The 20,167-nt window shown below is 37.7% G+C and overlaps 1 protein-coding gene across 2 annotated transcripts in view; it reads right to left on the reverse strand.

Annotated features, from left to right (window-relative positions):
* Positions 1-4,778: 4,778 nt before the first annotated feature.
* VTA1 (vesicle trafficking 1) overlaps positions 4,779-20,167 on the reverse strand; it is a 72,468-nt gene continuing 57,079 nt past the window's right edge. For both annotated transcript variants that reach the window (XM_065888869.1, XM_065888870.1), the window contains one exon: positions 4,779-5,876. In XM_065888869.1, coding sequence (XP_065744941.1) covers positions 5,731-5,876 — 146 coding nt within the window. In that variant the 3' untranslated portion in view covers positions 4,779-5,730. The remainder of the gene's footprint in view (positions 5,877-20,167) is intronic.

Here is a 20,167-nt window from a genome sequence, read left to right on the forward strand (position 1 = left end):
TATTAGTTTTATATAAAATAGTATAGGGTCTTCCTTGGTGGTGCAGTGGTTAAGTATCCACCTGCCAATTTAGGGAACACGGGTTCGATCCCTGGTCCAGGAAGATCCCACATGCCACGGAGCAACTAAGCCCGTGTGCCACAACTACTGAGCATGTGCTCTAGGGTCTGCAACTACTGAGCCTGCGTGCTGCAACTACTGAAGCCCGTGCGTCCTAGAGCCTGTGTTCCACAAGAAGAGAAGCCACCGCAATGAGAAGCCCGTGCACCACAACAAAGAGTAGACCCTGCTCGCTGCAACTAGAGAAAGCCCGCACGCAGCAACGAAGACCCAACGCAGCCAAAAAAAAAGTATAAAAGCACAGCACAATAGACAAATCTAAATTCTTCTTCTTTCTCAAGGGACTTTGAATGGCTCCTGTATCACAACACAAAATAACACAGCTGAGGGGTCAAAAAGACAAAACCAACTTGATGGTTTACCAATATAAAGCAAGCAACCAATATGTTAGGAGCATATCTGAGGCGATCAAAGCCTTAAACTGTGAGAAATTTAGGTTGGAAGTCCAAGATCAAGGTGCCAACAGGGTGGGGTTCTGGTGAGTTCATTTTTTCTGGCTTGTAGGTGGCCGCCTTCTCATTGTGCCCTCGCGTGACCATGGAGAGAACTCTGGCGTCTCTTATTTCCAATAACACCAGCCCTATGGACTTAGGGTCCCACCCTTATGACCTCATTTAACCTTAACTACCTCCCCAAAGGCCCTATATCCAAATATAGTCACATTGGGATGTAGGGCTTCAACCTGTGAAGTTTCGGGGGGAGACTATTTAGTCCATAACGTCTTCCCACATATGCAATCTCACATTTATAATTCTTGGTCTTGATAAGCCATCTGCCACAGCAACACTAAATTCCTCAAATTCCCTGAATTTCTAACATTTTTTTCTCCATGTTTTTGATCACGTTTTATTTTTGCTAAGTTCTCCCTGCTTCTCTCTCTGGCAAACCTGTAGGTCGATCTCTTTTCCCAGGCCTTCCCTGACTTTCTGCAGGAAGAATGACTGTGTCTCCTACATAACCTCTCATACGGTACAGCACTATCACGTTAAACTTTAATTTATGGTAGATGCTCAATACATATTCATATTTTTCAACAAATGGATGATACTAACATTTTTACAAAATCTCCCAATATTGCTCACTATGAAGATAGTTCTCCAGGAAGTTATATTCATGGATTATTGTTATGCAATCATTTCTTTTCCCCGCAATTTTAAGGGATATCTAAAGTTAAGGGATAGGTGTTCTTGTCTCATACTTTTGGGCAAAAATTTAATTTAAAGAAATAACTAATTATAAACATTACTGTTATTTTGAAGACCTGTGACAGCTACGTAATTAGGAAGAACAGTTATGTTGTTTAAAATAAAGAGAAAAAGACAGGTGTGTCTGGGAAACCCAGGACTCCCTAGTGATGTGGAACTCTCTCCAGGTGACATATTAATCCATTGCACCAGTCATTCAAATCTGCCTATTTTCTCTCTGGACACAAACTCCATTTGCTATCAGGCCATGGCTCCAGCGTGTGTGATCATGCCCTGTATTCACTGCCTAGCACCCACAGTTAATTGGAACATATTGTCCAGATAACAAAAAAATCTAGTTGCTACACGTCCCACTAATAAAAGGAATTGTCCAGTGACCTTGATAACATCTCATTGTCATAATAATTTAACCGATCCTTTACCTACATGGATAATATTATTGCCTGAAATAGGCAGCCTGAGCTTAGAAAATTTCAATATTAGCTGTGTAGCCTCGGGCAAATTTATTACCCTGTGGTTGTCTCATCTGTAAACAGGGACCAATGGTAGGACCCACCTCTCAGGATCGCTGGCAAGATTAAATGAATACATGTAAAATACTCAGAATAGTGCCTGACATTTAGTAAACACTCAAATGTTAGTTATTATATTTACTATTATTAAAGTATCACTTAGTTGAAATTAGTCCTACTTAAGTATACTCCATTAAATGAGCTTTTAGTCTCAGAATCCCACATGGACATCAAAGATTACAACCAACCAAGTGACCATACTTCCATATGAGGGGTGCCTTAAAATTCTGTGATCTCTTGAAAATAGAACTTTTCTACTGGTGGAGGTTTATGTACTGTCCAAACTAGATGATCTGATCCAATTGCTTTGGAACATAAAATGAGTAAAGTTAAAAAAAAATGGGGATGGGTAGAGAAAGCCGTGCAGATCACCAAAAACATTCAACCCTGAGTCAGTTATTGTTGTTTTCAAGTTGAAGATAATTGTAACAATGCTATTAGGATTTAAGTTTCTTTAGAAAGGACAGTATATAACCATTTCTTAACCCATACACAGTGACGTCACATTTCTAGAAGTACAAGTTATATATAAATAAATTCTATGAATACTAGGATGTTAATTTTCAAGACCTGTAACTGGGGTCTTTTTCATGGGTGTAATCTTCCTTGACCATAACCTTGGGAACTGTTCTTGGCTTCTAGGTCCAGTTCAGCAGGGATTTGATGAGATGTCTGTGACAATCACAGTAGACAGAACTTATCTTTTCTTCTTCCTCCTCCTGTCTCTATTGACAAAACGATATTATCAAATAGTTTTACTGGGATGCTCACAAGAACTTGGGAACACTGTACTTCAGCCTAAATGTCAGCAGAATTCCGCGACTTTCCCCACTGCAATTAATGACTACTTGCTCCTTCTAAGCGTTCAAGTTAAATTTGGGGAGTCAACCTTCACTCCTTCTATGCTCATACCTCAGATCCGCTTTATCAGAAATACTGTGGCTCTACAGAAACCCATTACACTGTATAACCTCCACTTCTACTCCTGATCTAAGCCATCATAACACTGCACCTTGAATTGTTGCAATACTCAAAAATTTTTAACTCCTCTCCTAGCTTCCACCCTTGCCCACCTTATGGTCTTGTCTCAACACAGTAGCCAATATGATCCTTTTAAAAGTTGTGGCTACTCTTTTGTTCAAAACCTTTGAGTGGCTCCCTATCTTGCTCAGAGGAAAAGCTTAGTGTTTTACAAAAAGCCTGTGTAATCCTGAGCTTCTTGCTCCTTCACCAGCGTTCCTCACTTATCCTCTCTTCCCTCCTCTGTCGACCTCCCTCTGCCACGAATACTCTTCCTCCCTTTCCCTTTTCACTCATCTGTCACCTCAGTGAGGCTTATCCCATCCTATTTAAACGTGCACAGGCCCACACACACCCAGGCATTTCCTATCCCATACTGTGGTTTTCTCCAGAGCATTTATCACTGTCTAATACAGAAGTTCCTGAAGTGTGATTCCCATCCCACGTGACACTGATGCTGGGCGTCCAGGCACACTTCAGGCGAATCTTCCTCCCAGACTCTCAATCTTTCCGATGGGAGTAGGGCTAAACCACTGACTTGAGGGACCACCAGATTACAAGAAGTGTTTTGTAAAGTGTTTCTTAAATCTCAGAAGGCTGGGCCCCACCCTTGGAATTTCTGATTGGGTAGGACTTGGGTAGGGTCTGAGATTTACATTTCTAACAATTACATGTTCAAAACCACTGGTTGAATAGAATATATGATATACTTTTTATTAAGTTTGTCCGTTTCCTTCCCATTAGAATAAAACTCTATGAGGCAGGGATTTATTTTTCTTGTTTTCTGCTGTTTCCTCATGCAAAGGACAATACCAGGCACATAGTAGCTGCTCAATAAATACATGTTGACTGACCAAATGAAAACTATTTACCCTAGTGTTACACCAGAAAATTTCTAACTTTCTCCTGTCAGATTTTATATGCAGAAGCACAAAGCTAAAAAATCTTTATAGTTCAATCCCTTCATGCAAGAAAGCATTTTAAAGTAATGGGCCACAAAACAACTGGGATTTCTGCTACATCACAGCTCACTTCTCAGTGGACTCCATGGTTTCCACAGCATCTTCTCCCTTCCATGTGCTCTCCCAACTGGGAGCAACAGGTAGGGTGTGAAATGAGAGGTGACAGTTTTCTTCCTAGTGGCCAGACATGTTAGGATTTGAATTAAAATTTGCTGAACTGTATTTTACATTTATCTTTTATAACATGAAATATCACCCTAGTCATTTTTCTATTTCAATAAACTTCTATAGAACTATATCAGAGTCCTGGAATTCCAGATGCAAATGTTGAACCCTGCAAATGTTTTAAGAATTCAGCTGTGAAAGATATGAAAATGTTTTTCAGGAGGCATGTTTTTGGGGGGCTTGTTTTTGCAATAATTTAGAACAGTTTATTCTGTCAATATTCATTCTATCGAACTCTATATAAATAACATTACACTTATGCAAAGAAAAATAGAAAGACATAAGAGATTATGAGATAATGATTCATTTTCTTTCAAACAGACTGTCAGAACAGGGGTCAGCAAACTTTTCCTTAAAGGGCCAAGTAGTACATATTTTAGACTTGCAGGCCATATAATTCTGCCATCGTGGAAAGCAACCAAACACAAAACATAAATAAATGGCTATTATTTGGTTTCAATAAAACTTTATTTACACAAATGGCCAGCCCATGGACCATAGTTTGCTGACCCCTATGTTAAAAGATTCCCAATATTAGTGGAATGAATGAAATGGACCAGATAATTTCAGGTAAATCTGCCAAATTTCTCTCTTTATATTCTTATAACTAAAAATAATGACTTTAGAAAAGTGACAATTTTAGCATGCAAAACAGACTTTTGGCTCTGTGATAAACTGAATTAGTTAAAAGAATCCTTGTATTTATTTTTTAAACAGCACAAATGCAGGTGACATAGGAAGTCCATAATTCCCACGTAACTTATAAACTTAACAACTGAGAGTTTATGTTTTTATAATCTTCTGCATCATTCATAACTATTCACTCTATGGAATCCATTCCATAGCAGCAGAGGAGAACCTTAACTCAAAGCACCAAGTGTCCAGGCATTATTACAAATGTCTTGTTTTCATTCTCTAACACATGCAGTCAAACTGCCTAGGAAGCAAATACCAATTCACCTTAAGCGTCAATGAATAAGGAAAAACAGTTAAGCAACCAACATTACTCTTACGTCTAAAACTGATTCTACCTCTTTACCTTATTACATTTCCTTCCATGAACATTTTAACTTTTAATGTAGCTATATTTAATATGAATATAAATTGAAATTTGAACATAATCTCTTTCAGATTCAACAGTTTAGGATGTTTGTATCTGTTTCAGAAGTCCTGAGGAAAACAAAAACATTTCTAGAATATTCTGGCAATCTTTATTAAAAGTTAAATTTAGAATTTTATAGCAAAGTAATATGGTCTGTTTGTCCAAATTATAGATTAAAAAATTCCTTAATTTACGTAGATTAAGCTACAAAGCTAATTCCCAATACATCTTATAGAAGTGTGTTCTCATTTTTTGAACAAGCAGGGTTCAAATGGGCATTTTTAGGACCTTGCTCAAACCAGCCCTATACACTCAGAGACTACTGAATCCACTAAATGGACAATGAAAACTGGTTGAGGCTGCTGATGAATGCTTCAACAGGAATCTGATACACAGACACAGATTCCATTGTTATAGTCAATGGAACTGAAGTCTTCCTTAAAATATGCTCCTGATAGGCTGAAGATAGAGTAGTGGACTGTTAGTTCTTTAAGCCAAAAATGCATGGATGTTGTACAAAGGCTTCATTCTCTGCCTGTAGTCAGTAACTTGAGGGCCTTCTGTAGATTCTGCACTGCAGTGCTGACATCTTCATACTGCAAAGCACTGCCAGCGTATTTGCAGTATTTCTGAGCTCTAGCAAAGTCCTCTGGTGTTAGTCGGATATCTCCTAAGAGAAATACAGAATAATTAAGATATTTATAAAGAATATAGGAAGCGTTCTTTTAGGCTAGGTAAATGCTTATATTCAAGATTACAGAAAATGTTTAAGGTTATATTAAAAACTGAAGGTTGTTTCCCCAATCCCCAGTTGTATTTGAATAGTTTCTTTATGCTTTAAACTTTTAAATTACTAATATAAACCACACAGATGTCAATACATAACAACTTATATGAGCAAGATTTTCCTACCAGAAGTCGTAAACTGGAAGCCTTTATATTTTGGCAAATTAACTGCAAAAAAAATTATATTCTGTATAAAACAAGGAAAATTGCTTTGGTGTGTATGTTAGAATTGCTGAGACTCTCTTCATGGAACAATAAATACACACAGACTAAACCATTCAACCCTCATTTGAACTAGAATATAAATATAACTCAAAAAAAATTAAATAACAAACTTTATGTTAAAAAATTACATAAGTCATCTAACTTTTTTTAAGCAAGAAAATAGTTTGCATTTTTGTGCTGTCCATATACAAAACTCTAAGGTTTAACTAAGACATATTACACTACACAATTTTTAAACATGTAAACAACCCTTACCAATTATTTGTCTAAAATTTTTTCCAGCAAGTTTTCTAGTTACACTATGATTGATATGGATGAGCCCAACTAAATAATTTGGGTAAAAAAAACACACTGAAAACATTTCATTTAATCTAAGATTTGAATATACTTGAATATATATTTCTAAAGGTGAAATTAAAACTGACTTTGTGTCTTTGGAAATAAATACAATTTTCTTTAGAAATTTTTATGAGGACTCTAAGGAGAACTGGTCAGAAGGCTGGGGGCATACAATATAACGAAAAGATAATAAATTTCGATTCTGTTTCTAAATGAACATATATTTTGATCCTGTTTATAAGCTTATAGTTATAAATATAATTACTTTTTTTAGTTGCTTTTAATTTTGCCAGATAGTACAGCATTAAATGAAAACTTTGACATTCCCTAGGCAAGGACTTCAAAGTATTTAGCAATTCCAGGTACTCTGATACTAAATTCTTATCCAAATTATTATTTTCTAAAAATTTTCAAAAAAGAATACTGAAACAATGTATCCTAAAGTTTCTAGCCCAGTGTAAGTGCTGAATAACTTCAACAAAGGAATATAAAAAAGCTGTCTGTACTTTAAATTCTTTCCCACATTTTAAAAGGAATAAAAGTTCACATAGAATTAAACATTAATTAAATTTCAGATTTGAAGATAATGCACTTATGTATCTACATATAGTAACTAGCCCAGTGTGTTACACATACAAAGCCTTCAAATATTTGTTGAATTAATATTATTAAAGCTTATATTAAGAGTTGGTCCTTACTGTTGTGAATCAGAGATTACACATTCCAATTTTAACAGAACTTATTTTAATTTCCCTGAATTCTGGTCTTGCCTAAACGTAAGAAATACAAATGAATAAACTAGTAAAATGTAATTATATACTTAAAAAACAAAAAACAGTTTCTCCACAGTTCTATTTTTAGTATTTTAGTGACTTGGCATTTGTTACCCATTAAACCTAAAAAAACAACTGTCCTGCAGTTCTTTTGACAATTTAGTCAGGCACACTTCTTATTTTTTTTTTACTGAAAGATTCATCAATGTTTTTTCAAAGTATATTGAGAGGCTCTAATCACCTAGATGTATACTATCATCTAGGTGAGTGAGACATATTATCTAGGTGAGTGAGACATCTATGAAAATTAAGTTTACCTTAATACTACTCATTTTGTGCTTTAAGAGTCTATTCTTCTATCTCCAGGCAATGTTTAAATATGTAAGACATCTATCCAGAATTTACTGGACTTGCTGGAGGAAAGCCCTAATGCTCAGGACTAATTTTATTTTTTACAGCATCAGCTTTAACACTGTTTTGCTGACATATCACTTATTTATTAATAAGATAAAAATGTGTATAGTAGTAAGAACTCCATTACTATTTTAGTTTTTATAAACTAAACTTATCTACTAGTGATAAAACTATTTAAAAACACAAATATTGCATTTTTTTATGGTATAACAATTTCAATATTTATAAAATGAATATCTTAGAAAACTATAATTACAGATACATAATATATAGCTTACAGCATGTATGACAAATTATGTAACTATCTTATAAAATATAATAACTAGATGATAAGAACCAACTTAGATTTAGATGTAAAATGTAATTTACAAATTTATATAGATGTTAAGATTTATTTTTACCAATTAAATATATAAATATTTATAAGTAAATATATATTTATATAGAATATATAAAAATATTCTATATAAATATATAATACATATATATAAATATATAAAGAACTTAAAAAGCCATGTCAAATAGCTACTTTTGCTATTTTGTAATATTTCAAGCTTTCTTTCCTTTAAAAATATTATCTATAAGTCATTAATAATAAAACACATGAATTAAAATTCTAAATTAAATAAAATCTGCTTCCTAGTTAGGATTCTTTTAAATTAGCATTTAAAAACTAAATAAAGTAAAAAAGACATAACAAAGGAAAACACATTTCAGGAAGAGAACAACTGTTCAATTTCAGTTTATCTGAGTTTATATTCAAAATAGTAACTATTACTTAATGCACCTAAATGAAAGCTGTTTTTTTTTTCTATCATTAAAATTTACCAGAAGCCATAATCAGAACCAGAGAGAGCACATTGTGGACCTAAAAGGTGTTTAAAGAATTAGAAAAAAGAAAGATCACATATAGCTAATCCAACCATTTAAAAAAAAAAAAAAAGAATTAGAGAAGTTGTCTAATTTAATATCTCTTTTTTGAAATCTGTGCTTATAAGTTCCAGATGCCTTCAAGAAGACTGTCTTTATCACAGAGCTGCTTCTCCCCTTCATAGGGCAGGACAAGAACCGGGCAGAGGAGAGGTAGAGCCATCAGTTAAGTTCTCTATTCCGGGGGAAAGAGCCTGGGTCAGCACTGGATCAAAGGTAACATCATTTGGTATAAAGAGAAATCCCTGCATGCTCAGTTGCTAGAAGCATCTATTTCCAAGGTTGATTTATCTAACCTTGACAGAAGATGGAATACTTAATTATAAATATTTCCGAAATGGGTCTTTAGAGATCTTTTCCTACTTAACTAGAAATTCATGTGAAGGACCTTGGATAATCTGATCCTAGTGTACTCAATTATCCTCTGACTTGAATGGAAAGCATAGGCAAAATCATATGGGAATCATCTGATTCCCTGAAGTAAATCTTGGAGGTAAATATAAAGTACAGTACTGATCCCTTAAATCCAGGCATCACCAGGACACATCACTTAATAATGGCAACAGCAATAGTAATGATTAGGGGCAGAATATTATTATGTCACAAACCATGCTAAATATTTTTCATATATTCTATTTAATTTTTAAAAAACCTTTAAGAAGTAAGTTGTTATTCGCACTCTAATACTATCAGGTATATACAAGTTAAAAAAGTAAATACTGAACTTCAAATACCTACCTTCCCAATTCCATTTTCCTCTTCAGAGTGAGCCACAAATTCACTATAAAAGTGTTTAACCTTTTTTAATATGTGCACAGTATTCCATAGGACAGATGGGCCATAATTTCTCATTAATAGACATTTAAAATTGTTTTCTACTAATACAAGTGATGCTGAAATAAAATATCCATGTAAATACATTTTGTGCTCATGTCTAAATATTTCTCTTAAGATAGATTCCCAAAAGTGGAATAGCTGAGTCAAAAAAAATTTGCAATTCTGACAGTGACAGAATGCTACTGAAGAAGGCTTCACCAATTTATATTCCCACCAACAGCATACAAATCATTCCCTATGTTTATTTCTCTGTTTTTTTTCCCTATTGAGTTAAGTTTTATTTATTTATTTGCAGGAGCTCTTTATATATGCTCTGAACAGTAATTCTTTATTGTTCTAAGTATTGATTTCCTCCTGGTCTATTAGTTGCGTTTTAACAACATAATGGGGAGAGGAAATCTTTTGCTGTATGCAATTTATTACTTTTCATTAGTCTAACCTGTTAAGATACAACCAAATGAGATACAGGAATTAGGAGATAGTATCTAATACATATTTTTTCTAACATCAGTTTTGATGTTTTGTTTTTCTTGCCACACTGTTCCAAATGCCACTTTTGTCATTATTTTAATTCCCATATTGTGTGGCCTGATTTCTGGATTCTTTATTCTGTTTCACTGTTCTCTCTAGTCTGCTTCTGGTATTTTCACACCATATTTTAGGGAGAGCTTTTACAGGTACATGGGACTGTAGAGAGGAATCTGGAAAACAAGTTTAACAGAGGAATATAGTATTTACTGGGCAGGTTATCTGTCTACTAATAGACATTTTCCACTATGTTCTTGGGTAATTTGCTAGTTTATTATAGTTTCTTTACTCTTCTTACCTTAGCACTATGTTCCCCCATGAAACATACACAGACTCTTTTTTTTTATTTTCTTTTTTCTTTTTTTTGCAGTACGCGAGGCTCTCACTGCTGTGGCCTCTCCCGTTGCAGAGCACAGGCTCCAGATGCGCAGGCTCAGTGGCCATGGCTCACAGGCCTAGCCGCTCCGTGGCATGTGGGATCTTCCCAGACTGGGGCACAAACCCGTATCCCCTGCATCAGCAGGCGGACTCTCAACCACTGTGCCACCAGGGAAGCCCCATACACATACTCTTAAACTAGGCCTTTCAGGATTCAAAGGCCATTGCAGCTCTTGATTTTAGGTTTTAATAAAACCAGGAAAAGTAGAATAAACTTAACGTAACTCATACACTTAAATAAGTCATCTACCTTGCCCCTGCCCACTTCACTTTTGAATTATTTCTATTTTTTGTTTTCTCTAGGTTACTTCCCTAACCCCAGTTGATAAGCTTATACCACCATTTCTTGATTTATCAGTTTTTAGGCTTTATCTACTGACACTCTGCTATGAAAGGTAAATAATTTATCTTACTATCCTCTCCTGCCCTGTCTCCTTCTAAATTTATTAGTGCTTTTAAACTGCTTAGTTGCTTACTTTTGTCTTCTATTTCTCATTCCATCAACTCTAGAAAAAAATCACAACATTTCACTTCTGGACACTCATCCTAATAACAGCTTTCTTTTATTCCACCTTTCAACTTCCAGAAATATCTCTCTACCTTCACTTGTCAGTGATGATTTATATTCTGCCCTGAATAAAGTATTCTGTTTGTGATAAGCCTATGCCATTGCAAGGAGAATGTTCTTTGTGTCCAAATCAAACAAAATCCCTTTTCTTATATTTCATAATTCTATTATTGCTCAAAATCATGGCATATTTCAGTTTGCTTCTTACTTGAAACTACTTGTACGATTTAAAATGTTTTCTTGGATATTTTCGTTCTTCTTGGGAAAGGAATTCTACAGCTTCTTATCCATTTCTTTCCCATTCTACAGCTTCTTATTCTATGTATTGCATAGAATCCGCTTGATTTTTCTTAAAGGAGGGGAGCTCTGATGTTCTGTTCTAATTTTATTTTATTTTATTTTATTTTTTTTTAAACATCTTTATTGGGGTATAATTGCTTTACAATGGTGTGTTAGTTTCTGCTTTATAACAAAGTGAATCAGCTATACATATACATATGTTCCCATATGTCTTCCCTCTTGCGTCTCCCTCCCTCCCACTCTCCCCATCCCACCCTTCCAGGCTGTCACAAAGCACCGAGCTAATATCCCTGTGCCTTGCGGCTGCTTCCCCCCAGCTATCTACCTTACTACGTTTGTTAGTGTGTATATGTCCATGACTCTCTCTCGCCCTGTCAAAACTCACCCCTCCTCCTCCCCATACCCTCAAGTCCGTTCTCCAGTAGGTCTGCGTCTTTATTCCTCTCTTACCCCTAGGTTCTTCATGACATTTTTTTCCCTTAAATTCCATATATATGTGTTAGCATACGGTATTTGTCTTTTTCTTTCTGACTTACTTCACTCTGTATGACAGACTCTAGGTCTATCCATCTCATTACAAATATCTCAATTTCATTTCTTTTTAAGGCTGAGTAATATTCCATTGTGTATATGTGCCACATCTTCTTTATCCATTCATCCGATGATGGGCGCTTAGGTTGTTTCCATGTCCTGGCTATTGTAAATAGAGCTGCAATGAACATTTTGGTACATGACTCTTTTTGAATTTTGGTTTTCTCAGGGTATATGCCAAGTAGTGGGATTGCTGGGTCATATGGTAATTCTATTTGTAGTTTTTTAAGGAACCTCCATACTGTTCTCCACAGTGGCTGAACCAATTCACATTCCCACCAGCAGTGCAAGAGTGTTCCCTTTTCTCCACACCCTCTCCAGCATTTATTGTTTCTAGATTTTTTGATGATGGCCATTCTGACTGGTGTGAGATGATATCTCATTGTAGTTTTGATTTGCATTTCTCTAATGATTAATGATGTTGAGCATTCTTTCATGTGTTTGTTGGCATTCTGTATATCTTCTTTGGAGAAATGTCTATTTAGGTCTTCTGCCCATTTTTGGATGGGGTTGTTTGTTTTTTTGTTATTGAGCTGCATGAGCTGCTTGTAAATTTTGGAGATTAATCCTTTGTCAGTTGCTTCATTTGCAAATGTTTTCTCCCATTCTGAGGGTTGTCTTTTGGTCTTGGTTATGGTTTCCTTTGCTGTGCAAAAGCTTTGAAGTTTCATTAGGTCCCATTTGTTTATTTTTGTTTTTATTTCCATTACTCTAGGAGGTGGGTCAGAAAGGATCTTGCTGTGATTTATGTCATAGAGTGTTCTTCCTATGTTTTCTTCTAAGAGTTTGATAGTTTCTGGCCTTACATTTAGGTCTTTAATCCATTTTGAGCTTATTTTTGTGTATGGTGTTAGGGAGTGATCTAATCTCATACTTTTACATGTACCTGTCCAGTTTTCCCAGCACCATTTATTGAAGAGGCTGTCCTTTCTCCACTGTACATTCCTGCCTCCTTTATCAAAGATAAGGTGTCCATATGTGCGTGGGTTTATCTCTGGGCTTTCTATCCTGTTCCACTGATCTATCTTTCTGTTTTTGTGCCAGTACCATACTGTCTTGATTACTGTTGCTTTGTAATATAGTCTGAAGTCAGGGAGCCTTATTCCTCCAGCTCCTTTTTTCGTTCTCAAGATTGCTTTGGCTATTCGGGGTCTTTTGTGTTTCCATACAAATTGTGAAATTTTTTATTCTAGTTCTGTGAAAAATGCCAGTGGTAGTTTGATAGGGATTGCATTGAATCTGTAGATTGCTTTGGGTAGTATAGTCATTTTCACAATGTTGATTCTTCCCATCCAAGAACATGGTATACCTCTCCATCTATTTGTATCATCTTTAATTTCTTTCATCAGTGTCTTATAATTTTCTGCATACAGGTCTTTCGTATCCTTAGGTAGGTTTATTCCTAGATATTTTATTCTTTTTGTTGCAATGGTAAATGGGAGTGTTTTCTTGATTTCACTTTCAGATTTTTCATCATTAGTATATAGGAATGCCAGAGATTTCTGTGCATTAATTTTGTATCCTGCTACTTTACCAAATTCATTGATTAGCTCTAGTAGTTTTCTGGTAGCATCTTTAGGATTCTCTATGTATAGTATCATGTCATCTGCAAACAGTGACAGCTTTACTTCTTCTTTTCCGATTTGGATTCCTTTTATTTCCTTTTCTTCTCTGATTGCTGTGGCTAAAACTTCCAAAACTATGTTGAATAGGAGTGGTGAGAGTGGGCAACCTTGTCTTGTTCCTGATCTTAGTGGAAATGCTTTCAGTTTTTCACCATTGAGGATGATGTTTGCTGTGGGCTTGTCATATATGGCTTTTATTATGTTTAGGAAAGTTGCCTCTATGCCTACTTTCTGGAGGGTTTTTATCATAAATGGGTGTTGAATTTTGTTGAAAGCTTTCTCTGCATCTATTGAGATGATCATATGGTTTTTCTCCTTCAATTTGTTAATATGGTTTATCACATTGATAGATTTGCGTATATTGAAGAATCCTTGCATTCCTGGAATAAACCCCACTTGATCATGGTGTATGATCCTTTTAATGTGCTGTTGGATTCTGTTTGCTAGTATTTTGTTGAGGATTTTTGCATCTATGTTCATCAGTGATATTGGCCTGTAGTTTTCTTTCTTTGTGACATCCTTGTCTGGTTTTGGTATCAAGGTGATGGTGGCTTCGTAGAAGGAATTTGGGAGTGTTCCTCCCTCTGCTATATTTTGGAAGAGTTTGAGAAGGATAGGTGTTAGCTCTTCTCTAAACGTTTGATAGAATTCACCTGTGAAGCCATCTGGTCCTGGGCTTTTGTTTGTTGGAAGGTTTTTAATCACAGTTTCAATTTCAGTGCTTGTGATTGGTCTGTTCATATTTTCTATTTCTTCCTGATTCAGTCTTGGCAGGTTGTGCATTTCTAAGAATTTGTCCATTTCTTCCAGATTGTCCATTTTATTGGCATAGAGTTGCTTGTAGTAATCTCTCATGATTTTTTTTATTTCTGCAGTGTCAGTTGTTACTTCTCCTTTTTCATTTCTAATTCTATTGATTTGAGTCTTCTCCCTTTTTTTCTTGATGAGTCTGGCTAGTGGTTTATCTATTTTGTTTATCTTCTCAAAGAACCAGCTTTTAGTTTTATTGATCTTTGCTATTGTTTCCTTCATTTCTTTTTCATTTATTTCTGATCTGATTTTTATGATTTCTTTCCTTCTGCTAGCTTTGGGGTTTTTTTGTTCTTCTTTCTCTAATTGCTTGAGGTGCAAGGTTAGGTTGTTTATTCGAGATGTTTCCTGCTTCTTAAGGTGGGCTTGTATTGCTATAAACTTCCCCCTTAGAACTGCTTTTGCTGCATCCCATAGGTTTTGGGTCGTTGTGTCTCCATTGTCATTTGTTTCTAGGTATTTTTTTATTTCCTCTTTGATTTCTTCAGTGATCACTTCATTATTAAGTAGTGTATTGTTTAGCCTCCATGTGTTTGTATTTTTTAAAGATCTTTTCCTGTAATTGATATCTAGTCTCATGGCGTTGTGGTCAGAAAAGATACTTGATACAATTTCAGTTTTCTTAAATTTACCAAGGCTTGATTTGTGACCCAAGATATGATCTATCCTGGAGAATGTTCCATGAGCACTTGAGAAAAATGTGTATTCTGTTGTTTTTGGATGGAGTGTCCTATAAATATCAATTAAGTCCATCTTGTTTAATGTATCATTTAAAGCTTGTGTTTCCTTATTTATTTTCATTTTGGATGATCTGTCCATGGGTGAAAGTGGGGTGTTAAAATCCCCTACTATGAATGTGTTACTGTTGATCTCCCCTTTTATGGTTGTTAGTATTTGCCTTATGTATTGAGGTGCTCCTATGTTGGGTGCATAAATATTTACAATTGTTATATCTTCTTCTTGGATCGATCCCTTGATCATTATGTAGTGTCCTTCTTTGTCCCTTTTAATAGTCCTTATTTTAAAGTCTATTTTGTCTGATATGAGAATTGCTACTCCAGCTTTCTTTTGGTTTCCATTTGCATGGAATATCTTTTTCCATCCCCTTACTTTCAGTCTGTATGTGTCTCTAGTTCTGAAGTGGGTCTCTTGTAGACAGCATATATAAGGGTCTTGTTTTTGTATCCATTCAGCCAATCTGTGTCTTTTGGTGGGAGCATTTAGTCCATTTACATTTAAGGTAATTATCGATATGTATGTTCCTATTTCCATTTTATATATTGTTTTGGGTTCGCTACTATAGGTCATCTCCTTCTCTTGTGTTTCGTGTCTAGAGAAGTTCTTTTAGCATTTGTTGTAAAGCTGGTTTGGTGGTGCTGAACTCTCTCAGCTTTTGCTTGTCTGTAAAGGTTTTAATTTCTCCATCAAATGTGAATGAGATCCTTGCTGGGTAGAGTAGTCTTGGTTGCAGGCTATTCTCCTTCATCACTTTCAGTATGTCCTGCCACTCCCTTCTGGCTTGTAGGGTTTCTGCTGAGAGATCAGCTGTTAACCTTATGGGGATTCCCTTGTGTGTTATTTGTTGTTTTTCCCTTGCTGCTTTTAATATGCTTTCTTTGTATTTAATTTTTGACAGTTTGATTAATATGTGTCTTGGCGTGTTTCTCCTTGTATTTATCCTGTATGGGACCCTCTGTGCTTCCTGGACTTGATTAACTATTTCCTTTCCCATATTAGGGAAGTTTTCAACTAACTATAATCTCTTCAAATATTTTCTCAGTCCCTTTCTTTCTTTCTTCTTCTTCTGGAACCCCTATAATTCGAATGTTGGTGCGTTTCATGTTGTCCCAGAGGTCTCTGAGACTGTCCTCAGTTCTTTTCATTCTTTTTTCTTTATTCTGTTCTGCAGTGGTTATTTCCACTACTTTATCTTCCAGGTCACTTATCCGTTCTTCTGCCTCAGTTATTCTGCTATTGATCCTATCTAGAGTGATTTTAATTTCATTTATTGCATTGTTCATCGTTGCTTGTTTCGTCTTTAGTTCTTGTAGGTCCTTGTTAACTGTTTCTTGCATTTTGTCCATTCTACTTCCAAGATTTCGGATCATCCTTACTATCATTATTCTGAATTCTTTTTCAGGTAGATTGCCTATTTCCTCTTCATTTGTTAGGTCTGGTGGGTTTTTATCTTGCTCCTTCATCTGCTGTGTGTTTTTCTGTCTTCTCATTTTGCTTATCTTACTGTGTTTGGGGTCTCCTTTTTGCAGGCTGCACTTTCGTAGTTCCCGTTGTTTTTGATGTCTGTCTCCAGTGGCTAAGGTTGTTTCAGTGGGTTGTGTAGGCTTCCTGGTGGAGGGGACTAGTGCCTGTGTTGTGCTGGATGAGGCTGGATCTTGTCTCTCTAGTGGGCAGGTTCACGTCTGGTGGTGTGTTTTGGGGTGTCTGTGGCCTTATTATGATTTTAGGCAGCCTCTCTGCTAATGGGTGGGGTTGTGTTCCTGTTTTGCTAGTTGTTTGGCATAGGTTGTCCAGCACTGTGGCTTGCTGGTCGTTGAGTGAAGCTGGGTGCTGGTGTTAAGATGGAGGTCTCTGGGAGATTTCCACCGTTTAATATTATGTGGAGCTGGGAGGTCTCTTGTTGACCAGTGTCCTGAAGTTGGCTCTCCTACCTCAGAGGCAGAGCCCTGACTCCTGGCTGGAGCACCAAGAGCCTTTCATCCACACAGCTCAGAATAAAAGGGAGAAAAAGTAGGGAGAATTAGTAGAAGTATGAGTAAAGAAAGAAGGAAAGGAGGAAAGGAAGGAAGGAAGAAAGAAGCAAAGAAGGAAAGAAAGGAGGGAGGGAGGGAGGGAGGGAGGAAGGAAGGAAGGAAGGAGGGAAAGAAGGAAAAAAGACAGAAAGAAAGATGATACAGTAAAAATAAAATAAAGTATAATATAGTTATTGAATTAAAAAATATTTAGAAAAAAAAAAAAGGGACGGATAGAACCTTAGGACAAATGTTGGAAGCAAAGCTATACAGAGAAAATCTTACACAGAAGCATACACATACACCTTCACAAAAAGAGGTAAAGGGGGAAAAATCATAAATCCTGCTCCCTGAGACCACCTCCTCAATTTGGGGTGATTCGTTGTCTAAAGGAGGGAAGGAAGGAAGGAAAGAAAGAAAGAACGAAGGTAAAGTATAATAAAGTTATTACAATTAAACTTAATTATTAAGAAAAAGAATTTTTTAATAAAAGTCATGGACGGATAGAGCCCTAGGACAAATGGTGGAAGCAAGAGTATACAGACAGGATCTCACACAGAAGCATACACGTACACATTCACAAAAAGAGGAAAAGGGAAAAAAATCATAGATCTCGCTCCTAAATTCCACCTCTTCAATTTGGGATCATTCCTTGTCTATTCAGGTATTCCACAGATGCAGGGTATATCAAGTTGATTGTGGAGCTTTAATCCGCTGCTTCTGTGGCTGCTGGGAGAGATTTCCCTTTCTCTTCTTTGTTCTCACAGCTCACAGGAGCTCAGCTTTGGATTTGGCCCTGCCTCTGCGTGTAGGTCGCTGGAGGGCGTCTGTTTTTTCGCTCAGACAGGACGGGGTTAAAGGAGCCGCTGATTCGGGGGCTCCGGCTCACTCAGGCCGGGGGTTGGGGGATGGGGGAAGGAGGGGCACTGCGTGCGGGGCGGGCCTGCGGCTGCAGAGGCAGCGTGACGTTGCGGCAGAGGCCGGCGTGATGTTGCACCAGCCTGAGACCCGCCGTGCGTACTCCCGGGGAAGTTGTCCCTGGATCCCGGGAACCTGGCAGTGGCGGGCTGCACAGGCTCCGCGGAAGAGGGGTGTGGAGAGTGACCTGTGCTCGCACACAGGCCCCTTGGTGGCGGCAGCAGCAGCCTTAGCGTCTCCCGCCCGTCTCTGGGGTCCGCGGTTTTAGCCGCGGCTCGCGCCCGTCTCTGGGGTTTGCGCTTTCAGCCGCGGCTCGCGCCCGTCTCGGGGGCTCGCGCCCTCAGCCGCGGCTCGCGCCCGTCTCTGGGGTTCGCGCTTTTAGCCGCGGCTCGCGCCCGTCTCTGGAGTTCCTTTAAGCAGCGCTCTTAAACCCCTCTCCTCGCGCACCAGGAAACAAAGAGGGAAGAAAAAGTCTCTTGCCTCTTCGGCCGGTGCAGGCTTTTCCCCGAACTCCCTCCCGGCTAGTCGTGGTGCACTAACCCCTTCAGGCTATGTTCAAGCCGCCAACCCCAGTCCTCTCCCTGAGCTCCGTCCAAAACCAAAACCCGAGCCTCAGCTCGCAGCCCCGCCCGCCCCGGCGGGTGAGCAGACAAGCCACTCGGGCTGGTGAGTGCCGGTCAGCACCGATCGTCTGTGCAGGAATCTCCCCGCTTTGCCCTCCGCACCCGTCGCTGTGCACTACTCCGCGGTCCCGAAACTCCCCCCTCTGCCTCCCGCAGTCTCCGCCCGCGGAGGGGCTTCCTAGTGTGTGGAAACTTTTCCTCCTTCACAGCTCCCTCCCACTGGTGCAGGTGCCGTCCTTATTCTTTTGTCTCTGTTTTTTCTTTTGCCCTACCCAGTTACGTGGGGAGTTTCTTGCCTTTTGGGAGGTCTGAGGTCTTCTGCCAGCCTTCAGTAGGAGTTCTGTAGGAGTTGTTCCACGTGTGGATGTATTTCTGGTGTATCCGTGGGGAGGAAGGCGATCTCCGCGTCTTACTCTTCCGCCATCTTCAAGGTCCCCCCTGTTCTAATTTTAAAGCAATTGCTTTTCAAGCCTATGGAAAAGCTGTCAATGGACTTTTTCTTTAGGTGACCTAAGATTAATTTCACCATTTCTTATATCTCATATTTCTTTTCTTGGTTATCATTCTTTTCTTGATGAAGTAACTTCTTCTGATAACTTCCTTAGAAATGGTGTATGGTAGGCAAAACTTCAGAATCCTTACGTATTTAATAATATTTATTTTGCCTTCATACCTGACAGTTTGGTTGGGTAAAGAATTCCAGGGTTCTAGTTCTAGATGGTAGACTAAGCATACATAATTGACTATTTTTCCTTCTGAAACTATATTAAAATGATAAGGTAAAACAAAAGGAAATAAAATTCTAAAACTGAAGGAAAAGCAGAGAAAAGAGTGTAAAAACTGGAAAGGATAATTGACAAGAGATTTAAAGAAACTTCTAGAAAAGTAGAAATTAAGTGAAGGTATGCTGTTAGATAAAACAGTGTCAAAAAAATCCCAACTCAGAACATGTAATATAGGAGGCAACTGGGGAGCCTATCCAGAGAAACTTCAGAGAGGGTCTAGCTGTATGAGGAGTGGGACTGGGGGAATCTTTACTGAGTCAGTCTAAAACAATTATCTGCACTAGTTTCACATCCTTCCCCCCTCTATCGACCTCTGCATAACTGTACACCCTCAGCCTTAATGGCTTCCCATCTCTCACATGAGACCCTAGGCAAAAAAGATAGAGAATGTCTCTCTCAAATTGTGGAATTAACTTCCTGGACAGAACTAGGATGGACAAGGTATGTGTGGTACACCCTTTGCCATCCCTCTCCAAGAAAAGATCTCCTCATCCATGGCTGAGATGCAGGAGGAAGCTGAATGGCCTGTTCCCACTCACAGGGGAGAACAGAAAAATCAAGTGAGAAACAGACCTGCAGACATAGTATCAGGGGAAATTCAATAACATCTACTGAAAATAATCAATCAACATCTTCATTCTAAATATAAAAGGACTAATCTCAGCAGACACATGAAGAAAACTCTGAATAAGAATGACCAAATTAAACAAACAGAACAACC

This window comes from Phocoena phocoena, chromosome 12 (assembly GCF_963924675.1).
Source record: "Phocoena phocoena chromosome 12, mPhoPho1.1, whole genome shotgun sequence".
NCBI lineage: Eukaryota > Metazoa > Chordata > Mammalia > Artiodactyla > Phocoenidae > Phocoena > Phocoena phocoena.